The following is a 13,291-nucleotide window of genomic DNA, read 5'->3' as shown; positions in this document are numbered from 1 at the left end:
TACATTCGCTAATGTACGTACACTAACCCACCACATATGCTAACCCACAGCACACAAATTCCCCAGCCTGCTCATGGACTAGAATTACACAGGGCTCAACTCAGGGAACTCAAGTGCTGTACAAGACTCAACAGTCAGGGCTACATGTGGAAAATGAGGCTAACTAATGAAGGCTAACCAACAGGCTAACTACTAAACCAGTGAACTAACATATTTCCATAATACTTAGATATTAAATAAACTTGTTTGAAAGGGTAAGAACAGCTTTTACAGCTCAATGTTATTCATTTATTTGTGGCTTATTATGTCTTTAATCTGATAGGAGAGTGAAGAGAAGGACAGGAAGCAAGACGGAGAGAGAGATGGGGTGGGATTTGAGTTTGTTTGAAATTCTGTGTGTGCTCGTAAGAGAGATAGATAAATATATATATATATATATTATAGAGAGAGAGAGAGGGAGTGAGAGAAACAGAGAGAAAGAAAGAACACAATGGAGGACTGATCATTAGAAATATGGGATGTTCAAGAGGCAGAAATGTGAATCTATAAAACCTATTAAACAAAACGATACCCATTCTCTCTCTTACACACGCACCCACACACAGACACATTCACAGGTTATTGAGCCCCAGCCTGGAGCACTGATTTAGAGCCTCTCTCTTTTCAGTGTCCTAAACACTGCTACAATGTCCCCATCACTGGGCATCGATTACTGTCAGCAGTCTTTCAGCGGCTGGGACTAGAAACACAGAGTTGACATGACCATGACCATGATGACAGAGGGACGAGAAACACACTGGGAACAGGACAGAGTTGACATGACCATAACCATGATGGCAGAGGGGAACGATGAGAAAGCAGCACACAGTGTGTAGGAGAGGGCTGTTTTGACCATCGAGTGGGAGAATGCTGCATTGACTATCATGTAGGAGAATGCTGCATCGTGTACGAGGGCTGTTATGGGCATCGCGTAGGACTGTTATGATGAGCATAGTGTAGGAGAATCCTGTTATGAGAATAGTGAGCAATAGCATTATATTGCTACCACTAATACCCTCTAGAGCCATAGCATTACACTATTACCACTATTACTCCTCTTGAGCCATAACATTACTACCACTCCCCCCGCTAAAGCCATAGGATTAAAATAATTTCTCCTCATCAGTGCAATTACAGCCATACCCAGATCCACAACACTCTTTACAACCTATATAAATCTACACAACAAACACACACACACACACACACACACACACACACACACACACACACACACACACACACACACACACACACAGACAGACACACACACACACACACACACACACACACACAAAAGAAGACAAAAGTGTTGAGCTGAATGGGGGTGATGAGGCTCAGAGGGATCTGCCGCAGGCGACAACCAACACCACCAGCTGACAGTTACAATACAACACAAACAAGCCTCACTCAAACTCAGCTGCAGATTAAAAATGACACAAACTATCAAATGGACACAGCTACATTTACATTTAGTCATTTAGCTGACATAGTACATATTTAATCTGACACATTTGTATCCTAACCACAACCAGCAGCAGCAGTATGGTGCATATAAAACTGCCCTAAACAATAGATGATTGATGATAATGATGATGATGATGATGAGGAGGAGGATGATTATTAAGAAGAAGAAGAAGAAGAAGAAGAAGAAGAAGAAGAAGAAGAAGAAGAAGAAGAAAAATTGTACAATACATTATTCAAAATGTAAAATGCAAAACTCATCACATTTCAACAATGCTCACAACAAACAAACAAGCAATTCAAAAACACATTTAGTATGACAAAATTGACACGAAAAAGAGACAACAGAAATAATGGGGCTTGTTTCAAACTGCCCTGGCTTCTGTATTTATATCCTATTGTTTTTGAGGACTGCCTTTCTCAGCCCTCACTGACAGGCAGATGTACAAGGAAGCGTAGGTAATTGAGCACCTTTGTCATTCCGCGGAAAGCACATGCTGTGCCTTGCCATTTAGGAGGCATTAAGCACTCACTTCATCAGGTAAACAGCACTCATCACCACCCTATAACATTAATTCGTGGTGCCCACAAACAGCAAGATACTGTAATGCAGGACAGAGAGGGCAGCACAATTTGGGGAGAATATCTCATTGTGATCTTTCTGACAGATATTGGGACTTTTGGTATATTGTTCAATATTACAAAGGTTTCTTTAAGTTGGCACATCTACTAAAATTTAATTACCAAATTTCCCTCACGGGATCAAAAGAGTATATATACTTATACTTATACATCTGTTGGGTGAGCATGCTTAGCTCCTGTTAGGTGAGCTTCACTGTCTGTCACACAAGGAGAATGACACATACAAAATATAATATATAAATGTGACAAGATTAATCATTAAGACAGAGTTGTAAGCTGCACAATTAATTGTAGCCTCTGTGATTTAGCTCATCACATTAAATCAAACTGTGATTTCAATTAAAAATTTATTAAGTGTGCAGCCCTAGCAGGAAATAATTCTATTCAAACTATTCTGCCGTTAGGCTATGGCAGATTTGATAGTCTAGCATAGGGATGTGGATGATGTGAAAAAAGTAACAATTTAAAATTGACCATGTGCTCTGAATAGTAGCCTAGCCTACATCAGCTCCTGTGTGGCCTATACGTATTACGTACACTAGTAGCCTACATAGCCTAATACATACACTGACCACCTCCATCACTGGCCATAGGAGAACAATACTGCTAATCTCATTTTTTAGCTCTTAAAACTAAGGAATGGCAATGCTACCCTTAGCTTTTCTCTGCTAACCATACCAGCTGTGTGCCTGAATGGCACCGACACGAGTGCCCAGACACTTTTGGTCTCTTAGCCGCACGCACCAGCATCAACATTTTCAACTGATTGGCACTCGATAAACAACACATTTTATTGAGTGGTGCTGACAAAAATATAACTAAATCTACACACGGTGGAGGTGAAAATATTTGGTGTTTGTGTGGGGTTGTATTGAAAACAACGGAATCCAAGACGAAAGCAGAGTCCTCCATACTCATGTCAGTGCCTGTGTGCGGAGGTCTTTAGGTTCCTCTAAGTTAGCCCCAGCGCTAATTTTAGCTCGGCTTAGCGGCTCCTCCTGCCTCAAATTTCCCCTAATGACTGACAAATTGCAGCCTTTAGCCTTTCTTCAACACTCATACAGAATGGTTCTGTTGATCTTGGCTTTCTTCTGTGCTTATAATAGATGTGCCGTAAGCCTGGCTTTTCTGTGATAATAATAATGAAAATGGCTGTGCAAGCATGTACAGTACGGTACGGTATTGTACTGACTATGGCATGACACTGTTAGCTTTGAGAACATAAACATAGGGGCTCATGAACATAAGGGCCCCTAGCACTGTGACTGCTTTGTACAGACAGTACTCCTCGGTGACCTCGATAAACAGAGAGCTATTCGAAATAATATTCAAGCAGAGGTGGTTTGTATGCACACAGTCACATACGTTCCCCGCACTTAGAGCTGTCACTCAGGTCCTGAAGGAGCCTCACATCAAACTCATGCAAATCCTGTACGATTCCAACATGACACCATCAAAGTGTGTGTCAGCCCTGACTCTGATCAGGATCACAGACACTCACTCATCCCTGACGTGTGTGTTCACTCACTCACTCACTCACTCACTCACTCACGCTGGCACATCTGAGGGCCAGACGCATCCCTGACATGTGTGTTCACTCACTCACTCACTCACTCACTCACGCTGGCACATCTAAAGGCCACACACATCCCTGACGTGTGTGTTCACTCACTCACTCACTCACGCTGGCACATCTGAGGGCCAGACACATCCCTGACATGTGTGTTCACTCACTCACTCACTCACTCACGCTGGCACATCTGAGGGCCAGACGCATCCCTGACGTGTGTGTTCACTCACTCACTCACTCACTCACTCACGCTGGCACATCTGAGGGCCAGACGCATCCCTGACGTGTGTGTTCACTCACTCACTCACTCACGCTGGCACATCTGAGGGCCAGACGCATCCCTGACGTGTGTGTTCACTCACTCACTCACTCACTCACTCACTCACGCTGGCACATCTGAGGGCCAGACGCATCCCTGACGTGTGTGTTCACTCACTCACTCACTCACTCACTCACGCTGGCACATCTGAGGGCCAGACGCATCCCTGACGTGTGTGTTCACTCACTCACTCACTCACGCTGGCACATCTGAGGGCCAGACGCATCCCTGACGTGTGTTCACTCACTCACTCACTCACTCACTCACGCTGGCACATCTGAGGGCCAGACGCATCCCTGACGTGTGTGTTCACTCACTCACTCACTCACGCTGGCACATCTGAGGGCCAGACGCATCCCTGACATGTGTGTTCACTCACTCACTCACTCACTCACTCACGCTGGCACATCTGAGGGCCAGACGCATCCCTGACGTGTGTGTTCACTCACTCACTCACTCACGCTGGCACATCTGAGGGCCAGACGCATCCCTGACGTGTGTGTTCACTCACTCACTCACTCACTCACTCACGCTGGCACATCTGAGGGCCAGACGCATCCCTGACATGTGTGTTCACTCACTCACTCACTCACTCACTCACTCACGCTGGCACATCTGAGGGCCAGACGCATCCCTGACGTGTGTGTTCACTCACTCACTCACTCACGCTGGCACATCTGAGGGCCAGACGCATCCCTGACGTGTGTGTTCACTCACTCACTCACTCACTCACTCACGCTGGCACATCTGAGGGCCAGACGCATCCCTGACGTGTGTGTTCACTCACTCACTCACTCACTCACTCACGCTGGCACATCTGAGGGCCAGACGCATCCCTGACGTGTGTGTTCACTCACTCACTCACTCACTCACTCACGCTGGCACATCTGAGGGCCAGACGCATCCCTGACGTGTGTGTTCACTCACTCACTCACTCACTCACTCACGCTGGCACATCTGAGGGCCAGACGCATCCCTGACGTGTGTGTTCACTCACTCACTCACTCACTCACTCACTCACGCTGGCACATCTGAGGGCCAGACGCATCCCTGACATGTGTGTTCACTCACTCACTCACTCACTCACTCACTCACGCTGGCTCATCTGAGGGCCAGACGCATCCCTGACGTGTGTGTTCAGGCACCTGCTCACTGGCTTTACTTCCTCTCAGGCATTTCCTGGCTGTTGTCCAGGACCACACAGCTTTACACATGAACTGGGGTGAAGTCAGAGAGTGGGTAGTAAGTGGATGTCTAATAATAATAATAATAATAATAATAATAATAATAATAATAATTTTGTATGTTATTACATTATTTCACAGGTCACACATTTTGTCCATAATATACTGCACAAAATATGGCAGAGAAGGTCTGCAGACCAAGCCACAAAAGTTACTTATTGGCATTTTGATTTCCTCAAAGCCATCACCCAATACAGCCAATCAAAATCGGTGGCAAATCTACCAAAACAGGAAGTGGTGTCATATTTTAGGGTATTACTATTAATATTATTATTATTATTAATAATAAACCATCCAGAACCTGACATACAGAAGAACTGTGTGTGCCTGTGTGTGGGGAGCGTAAACCTCTTCACCACAGGAGAGCCGAGGGGGGCCTACTCTCTCTGACATAAATAAACTCTCTCTCTCTCTCTCTCACACACACACACGCACATACACACTCCTTTTTTCTTTCTCTCGCTCTCTCACACACAGACATCACTGTCATACACATACACCCATACTCCTTTTCTCTTTTTCTTTCTCTCTCTCTCACATACACACACTTCTTTTCTCTCTTTCTCTCTCTCGCTCTCTCACACACATACACAAACTTCTTTTCTCTTTCTTTCTCTCACTCTCTCACACATACACAAACTCCTTTTCTCTTTCTTTCCCTCACTCTCTCTCTCACACACATACACAAACTCCTTTTCTCTTTCTTTCTCTCACTCTCTCACACACATACACAAACTCCTTTTCTCTTTCTTTCTCTCACTCTCTCACACACATACACAAACTCCTTTTCTCTTTCTTTCTCTCACTCTATCTCTCACACACATACACAAACTTCTTTTCTCTCTTTCTCTCTCGCTCTCTCTCACACACACAGACATCACTGTCACACACACATACACACAAACTCCTTCTCTTTCTCACTTTCACTCTATCTCTCTCACACACAAACACTCTCTTTCACTCTCACTCAAACAGAAACTCTCATCTTAAGGTTTAGGAAAGGAGAGGAGTTGAACCCCCCAGGTGAAAAGAGTGTGTGTGTGTGGAGGGTGGTCTTCATAACAAAACCACAACTGTCTGAGGGGCACTACAAAACAAACACAAGGCTTTGAAGCTCTCCACAGCTCTGCACTGGCAGTTCACCTGGGCCCCTAGGTGCGGAGTGAAACAGAGGAGACGAGGAGTTTGATATTTAAAGAAAGTCAACAGCAGACATGGACACGGACACGGACACGGACACGGACACACACACACGAGTAGGGTCGGCTGCTGCAGCACCAGCACTTCAAACGGCATCCCAAACTCAACAACGCACCCTCTGATCACACGCGCTGACGACTTCAAAACCACTACACAACTCAGATTGACCAAGCACACGTCTATCTGTGCCTTAGAGACTGGAAATGTTCCTGAAACACAATCACACGTCTATCTGTGCCTTGGAGAATGCTCTGACTGGGAATGCTCGTGGGGAAACATACTGTGGTGGGAGGGAATGCTCGCTGCATGCAGTTCTCCTAGTCACTGGGGGATGCACTGACCTCCAAAAGTGCCTGCTACAGTTTACTTCATGGCAGAGGAGGCTTCATTGCCCCCAGCATCTCTAAGCAACCCACAATTGCCCCCTCCACAAGTCTCTGCAGGACACCCACCTCGTTCTTCAGCCTCTCCAGGCACCCCGCATCTTGAGGGCTGACATCTTGCCCTGGCTTCCTTACCTGAGACTTATGTACCAGTATTTCCCATAACGTCCAAGCATCTTATAATATCCCTGCTTCTCAGAACAGCTCGTAATGTCTGAGAGTAACTTCCCAGTGTCTCATAACGTTCTAATATCTTATATAACACAGCTGGAAGGATCATTGGTGCCTCACTCCCCTCCATGCAGAACATACAACACCTGCCTCATCCGCAAAGCGACCAGGATTGTGGGTGACTCCAGCCACCTCACACAGTCTCTTCAGCCTTCTGCCTTGTGGGAGAAGGTTCCGGAGCCTCAGGCCTCCGTGCCTGCTCTACCAGACTTACAAACAGCTTCATCCACCAGGCTATCAGGGAACTGAACTCTCTCCCCTCTTTTCCATCCCCTGCCCCCTGCCCCCAAAAACTCTGCCCTGAAAAGAACTCTAGACCCTGCCGTCTGACTGCTGTCACAAGAAGTTTTTTGCTGCTGTTTTGTATGTAGTATATATTTGCACATCTTATTTTATATATTTAACTGCCGTTACTATAATTTTAGTCTTTTAGACATTTGTATCTTGTGCACTTTATTTCTTTCACCATGGGGTAGAGAGAAAAGTTTTATTCGATTCTTCTGTATGTCTGGTACATGTGGAGAAATTGACAATAAAGCTGACTTTGACTTCATAACTTCCCAGCATCTTATAACATCTCAGCATCTCATACCCTGTGGATGCTGGAGGTAGAAACCAGGAGTGAGCCCTTTCAGCCACTCAACCACTTCACCCATAAGTCCAACAGTTAGGGCTGTCCTTTTAATTTCAATCATTCGTCACAACAAGTGAACATTCGCTGGAAGGTTTGTTTTCCACCTCTGTTCCTAGGCCTTCTGACTAACTTTGCTGCATGCTCATCTACACACACACAGACACACACACACACACACACACACACATACCTGACTAACCTAGCCGCATGCTCATCTCAAGACATGCACTCACAAACACATATCTGACTAACCTAGCCGCATGCTCAGTTCCACACATGCACACACACACACACACACACACACACACACACTAAGCTACACTACACTACACTACACTAAGCTAGCCGCATGCTCATCTCCACACACACACTGCTGCGGGGGAGGGATGTATGGTAATGCACACAGCTACCACCCACAGCGTTGGCCATTTGAGTAATCCACAAAAGACTGTACATCACATACAGTCTATCTTATTCTCCATCCAGTCTTGACAAGATATGGAAGAAACTGCAGGGAAATATTTCATCATAAAGCAACAGGTAGTGATGGCGAGATGAAGCTTCTTGAACCCTTGAAGCTTTCCAGCCAAATGTGTTGAAAAGTGGTTTATTTCTCGAGGCTTCGAATGCACCCTAGGACACCTACTGGTCAATAAAAATACAACACATAAAAATTCCACACACAAGAGCAATACAAAAACCGCCATTTGGTCTGCAAATGCTTGATACATTCATAAGTACAGGCATTGGGGAATACAACCGATTCCCATCAGGGGCGTCATGCAAGCCAAAATTCAGAGGGGGCACAATCAGGCATTTTTTTTCTCGGGGGGAACGACGACAACTGTAAGCTCAAATTCAGCTCATTAAAGTATAAGCTCATTAAAGCATGTTTAGACACACACATTTACACTTATGTGCCTACTACACATGATTTTAAAAACAGTAGGCCTACCATTGCAGTTGTTATGATTTGATTGATATGTGACCTAAGAACAATCTTACATTAAAAAAGGTGCTGAGGTCTGACTTTGTGGTGCTCAGAAATTAAATTATTTTAATCTTAATTCATGTGATGAAGGACTTTGAAAGAAGTTTGACAGGTTTCAGTGCTGAATAAGGTTAACACTAAATATTTGAATATTTTACTACTAGTAATATATTTTTCATTACCATTATGGCAAGCAATAGGCTACCTCATGTGTTCCTCACAAGTTGCTACCTGCAAATCATGAGCAAGTGACCTGATAATAACCTAAGTTATGAGCACATGAGAGAGACTATTATACTTTCTTGCCCTCTACATCACGGTCATAGCGATCCTATTTAGGCTATATAAAACAACTAGGCCTCCTTTTGAACGGGTAGCCTATCCCTTTTCACTACATGGACTAGCCTAGCTGCCAGATACGTGAATAGAAGAAGTGGAGAAACATCCAACGCGATGCCTTGGTACAGTAGGCCTAATGTTATTAGGTTGGATTTTGTAGTCACTGCTAATTTAACACCCTCGTTTCTATGAAACTACTTACCACTTCAACACCATTGACTGTATCTGTTTAAACTGTAACTGTAACAGTTCAACTGTTCAAACTGTAGCCTAAAGTTAACTGTAAGTTCAACACAAGCAAAACATTGCGAGCTCAATGCGCGTGTGAGTTGTTACGGGAACATACACAGACACCATTTTTAGAAAAAGGGCTGATGTTGACCGGTCTTCAGCTACGGTTTATTACACATCCAGAAGAATACATTTGAGTCGTTACAGGCTCTGGCTTATTATGGAGCATAATAGGAACAAAGTTATGATCAAAAAAATGATCAGGGAGAAAAAATCTGAGGGGGCACGTGCCCCCTTTATTTCAATGGGCATGACGCCACTGATTCCCATGTTGAAATATTTCCTCTCTTTGTAGCCTAACAATTAAAGTAGTAGCTATAGGCGATATCTGAAAGTTCATGAAAATCGAGACAAGGATCGAACCCAAGTTGCAAGATCCCTAACCTAACGCCTTGCCCAGTGTCCCAAAGAGTGACTTTGTAGTGAAATATTTTCTCTTTTTGTAACAAATGAAGTAGAAGGTGATCCGCGAGAATATATAATCTCGAGGAAGGATTGAACCCAGGACGCGCGATTTCTAGTCCAATGTCTTACCAATGTGTATGTTTGAAGAACAGAGGGCAGTGAAAGTGCTTTGGTAACTGGGTAGTATTTTAAATGAACAGAGAGCAGTGAAATATAGGCCTACAACCAACCAACGAATGACACCTACCCGCGAGTAGGCTACATATTCGAGTATGGGGCATCTTAGTCGAAGCGTCCTGCCTTAAGTGAACCACAACTCGAAGCAGTGGAGCCAAACGAGGCCTCGAACGTCACGCCTGACGTCAAATTACCAATACAACTCAAGCCTCGATACGGGGCTTTGCTGGGAATGGCTTGACGTTCTCGACACACGCTTCGGAGCCTCGGTATCAACAGTAACATCACTAGGCAACAGGGGGCCATGGCTTTATGCAGTGTGGAAACCTGGGAAGAGATTGCAGGTCCATCTCCAGCTTTCAAGCCAGGCATCTGGCTGAAAAAACACCAAAGAAACGTCATAAAAACTGCACATTTTGATAATATGTGCTTTAACATTCAAATCGGAATTGGAATTGAGATATTAACACTGCATGAAGTACAGATGGATTGTGGGTAGTGATGGGCCTCCATTGGCAACATGAGTGTCTGTCCTGGGGTGCCGTGACTGCAGGACACATACGCTGCCGATAACGATTGCAGGACTCACTCACTGTCCATAGGGACTACAAGACTTTCATGTCCATATGGACAGACGCTCACACTGCCCATAACCACTACAGGACTCATACACTGCCCATAACCACTGCAGGACTCTCACACTGTATAAGTATAAGTATATATACTCTTTTGATCCCGTGAGGGAAATTTGGTCTCTGCATTTATCCCAATCCGTGAATTAGTGAAACACACTCAGCACACAGTGACACACAGTGAGGTGAAGCACACACTAATCCCGGAGCAGTGAGTTGCCTGCAACAGCGGCGCTCAGGGAGCAGTGAGGGGTTAGGTGCCTTGCTCAAGGGCACTTCAGCTGTGCCTACTGGTCGGGGTTCGAACCGGCAACCCTCCGGTTACAAGTCCGAGGCCACGGCTGCACAAGGCTGTACATAAGGACTGCAAGACTTCTCGTTGTCCATAACAACTGTTAACTCTTACACTGCCCATAAGGGCTGCAGGCATGTTGCCCAGCAGGCAATGCACCACAGGAAGCTGCCTATTACTAATACCGAGCCAGTGATCCATCATCTCCAACTATCACCCAGCCCGTCCCCCAAATAGGCTTAGTTGCTTTAATTGGCCACCTTCATGAGGAAGTCCCTGGTGGTCATCTGTCTGCTCCGTGCAGGTAGGCAGAGACCTACATTCATTCCACACACACACACTTCCTGCTGCATCCGCCACCTCCTCCCACAGTCTGTGCCAGTGTTTACATGATGTCAGTGAGTGGAGGCTGTTTGTGATGCCCCTGACACCTGCCCCTGTAGAGACAAGAGCCCCAGGCAATGCAAGGCTCTGACTACTCCAGCAGACAGAAGAGCACACACAACTCTTCCGCAGCCAGCTCATGGGTCGGCCATGGAAATACAAACTAGGTCTTATGCACACAGATAAAGAACACACTCTCTCTCTCCCATCACACACACACACACCTCACACAAACACGCACACACACAAAGTCTTTCTCTCTCTCTCTCCCAGTCACACACACACACACCTCACACAAACACGCACACACACAATATCTCTCTCTCTCTCTCTCCCAGTCACACACACTTCACACACACACACAAATAAGCAAACACACACACACACCACTGAGATCCTAATCCAGCCCCAACCGTGCGTATGGAAGGTTGCCTACTCCTGTGGGCCGTGATGCCTGTGTCTCTAGCAGCTAACAGATGCAGCAAATACAGTATGCTTCAGCATGCATTAACCTCCACACACTCTGGAAGTAACCTTTCAGTGCCCGCATATTCTAATTCAAGACTCTATTTGTCCTCTTATGAACAGATGCAGTCTGTAGGCTGGGACAGGAAGCAGGGTCTCTCTCTTTAATGGAAGAGAGATGAGTGTGGAATTGACATTCTATACTTCAACTCTTATAGGACTGGACTCTCATGTGTTTTTGTCACAGATTACACAGATATGATGTAGACGGATCTGGGTTATCTTTTGCTGCATACTTAATGGTAGCCTACAGAATGTGTTCTCACAACACAATTATACAGAACATGGTCACATTCATATTCACAGCTTGATTTAAAACAGAAGCTTATAAGATTTGAAAGGCTTAGATACTATAATGTGTGTAATGCTGGGATGGGAATAAATGAGAACGTTGCAGCACCTGACCTATAAACGATACCAAAGCAGAGTAAATAGTACCGAGCTACCATTTATGCACAAGTAACAGACGGTGAACCCGACGGCAAAACACGACAAAACCACATTATTTAAAAACATTATCAGAATGATTGATCACAGGTAGTGGAGATGGTTCTGTGTCGTCCACACAGGTGAGTAGAATTACAGGACGTCCGGCATTACCTGGCGACTCTGTTTCCTCCGACGAACAGAAGCGCTAAGGTCGCAAAGAAAAAAGTGACAGTCTCCATATCTTCAGACTGAAAACTTTCTCCAGAATTGGTTGAAATACGATGGACAGTTAGAACGACAAGGCGGCTATTGTTCCATACTGATGAAAAAAATGAAAATAAAGTAGATAGGTAGGCTGACCCATGCTCCTGTGCGCTACAGGCTACGTTCCTATCCCGAGCCAGAGAGGAGATGATGCTGAGCGAGCGAACAAGCGAGCAAGAGCGAGGGATGGAGAGAGAGAGAGAGAGAGAGAGAGAGAGAGGGAGATGCTCTCGTTCTAAAAAACCTTCGAAACGCTCTGATTCTGAGTAATCCCTCACTGTGCGCGCTGCCTGTCCTGTGAACAACGTCAGATTAAATCGTGCACGCATGGAGAGCGCTTGCATCACAGAGCGGTTTTGGCACGCATTAGAGGAGAGAGAGGATGAGGAGGAGAGAGAGATGGAGAGAATGTATTGGTCATGTTATGCAATGTGCTATACGACGCACTTGTGTAAACTTTGTGTGTTATCGCAGTTGGTGTGTAGTATTGCATTAAAGGGACTAACTGGACAGCCACAGAAGCGCGCATGTGGAAATGTATGCGTGTAGGCTTTACAGATTCAGATTGTATAGAATTAAACCTGGGTAGCCGATTGTTTTGGTAGCTTATAGGCCTATCCATAAACTAGTAGCCTAACTAGTAATGACATTAAAACGCGTTAAAGTGGGTTATAAATGGGGGAGGGGGGTTAAGTGCTCATATAGACAGTCTTAAGAGGGAAAGAACATGAGTCTTAACACATTATGGATGATCTAGTCACTGTCACTGGACGAATGTGTTTTGAGGGTAAATCATTCAATCATTTCTAGCACTGAGAATGCTGAAAGGAGAAATA

At 45.1% G+C, this 13,291-nt stretch overlaps 1 protein-coding gene across 1 annotated transcript in view; it reads right to left on the bottom strand.

Annotated features, from left to right (window-relative positions):
• gabrd (gamma-aminobutyric acid type A receptor subunit delta) overlaps positions 1 to 12,787 on the bottom strand; it is a 27,393-nt gene extending 14,606 nt beyond the window's left edge. Inside the window, exon 1 of the mRNA XM_042098844.1 lies at positions 12,363 to 12,787. Within this exon, the coding sequence (XP_041954778.1) occupies positions 12,363 to 12,784 (422 nt within the window). The 5' untranslated portion in view covers positions 12,785 to 12,787. The remainder of the gene's footprint in view (positions 1 to 12,362) is intronic.
• Positions 12,788 to 13,291: the final 504 nt, after the last annotated feature.

The sequence above is a fragment of the Alosa sapidissima genome, chromosome 7 (assembly GCF_018492685.1).
Source record: "Alosa sapidissima isolate fAloSap1 chromosome 7, fAloSap1.pri, whole genome shotgun sequence".
NCBI lineage: Eukaryota > Metazoa > Chordata > Actinopteri > Clupeiformes > Clupeidae > Alosa > Alosa sapidissima.
Note: the sequence above shows the minus strand (reverse complement) of the source record. Positions and strands in the feature narration are given on the sequence as shown.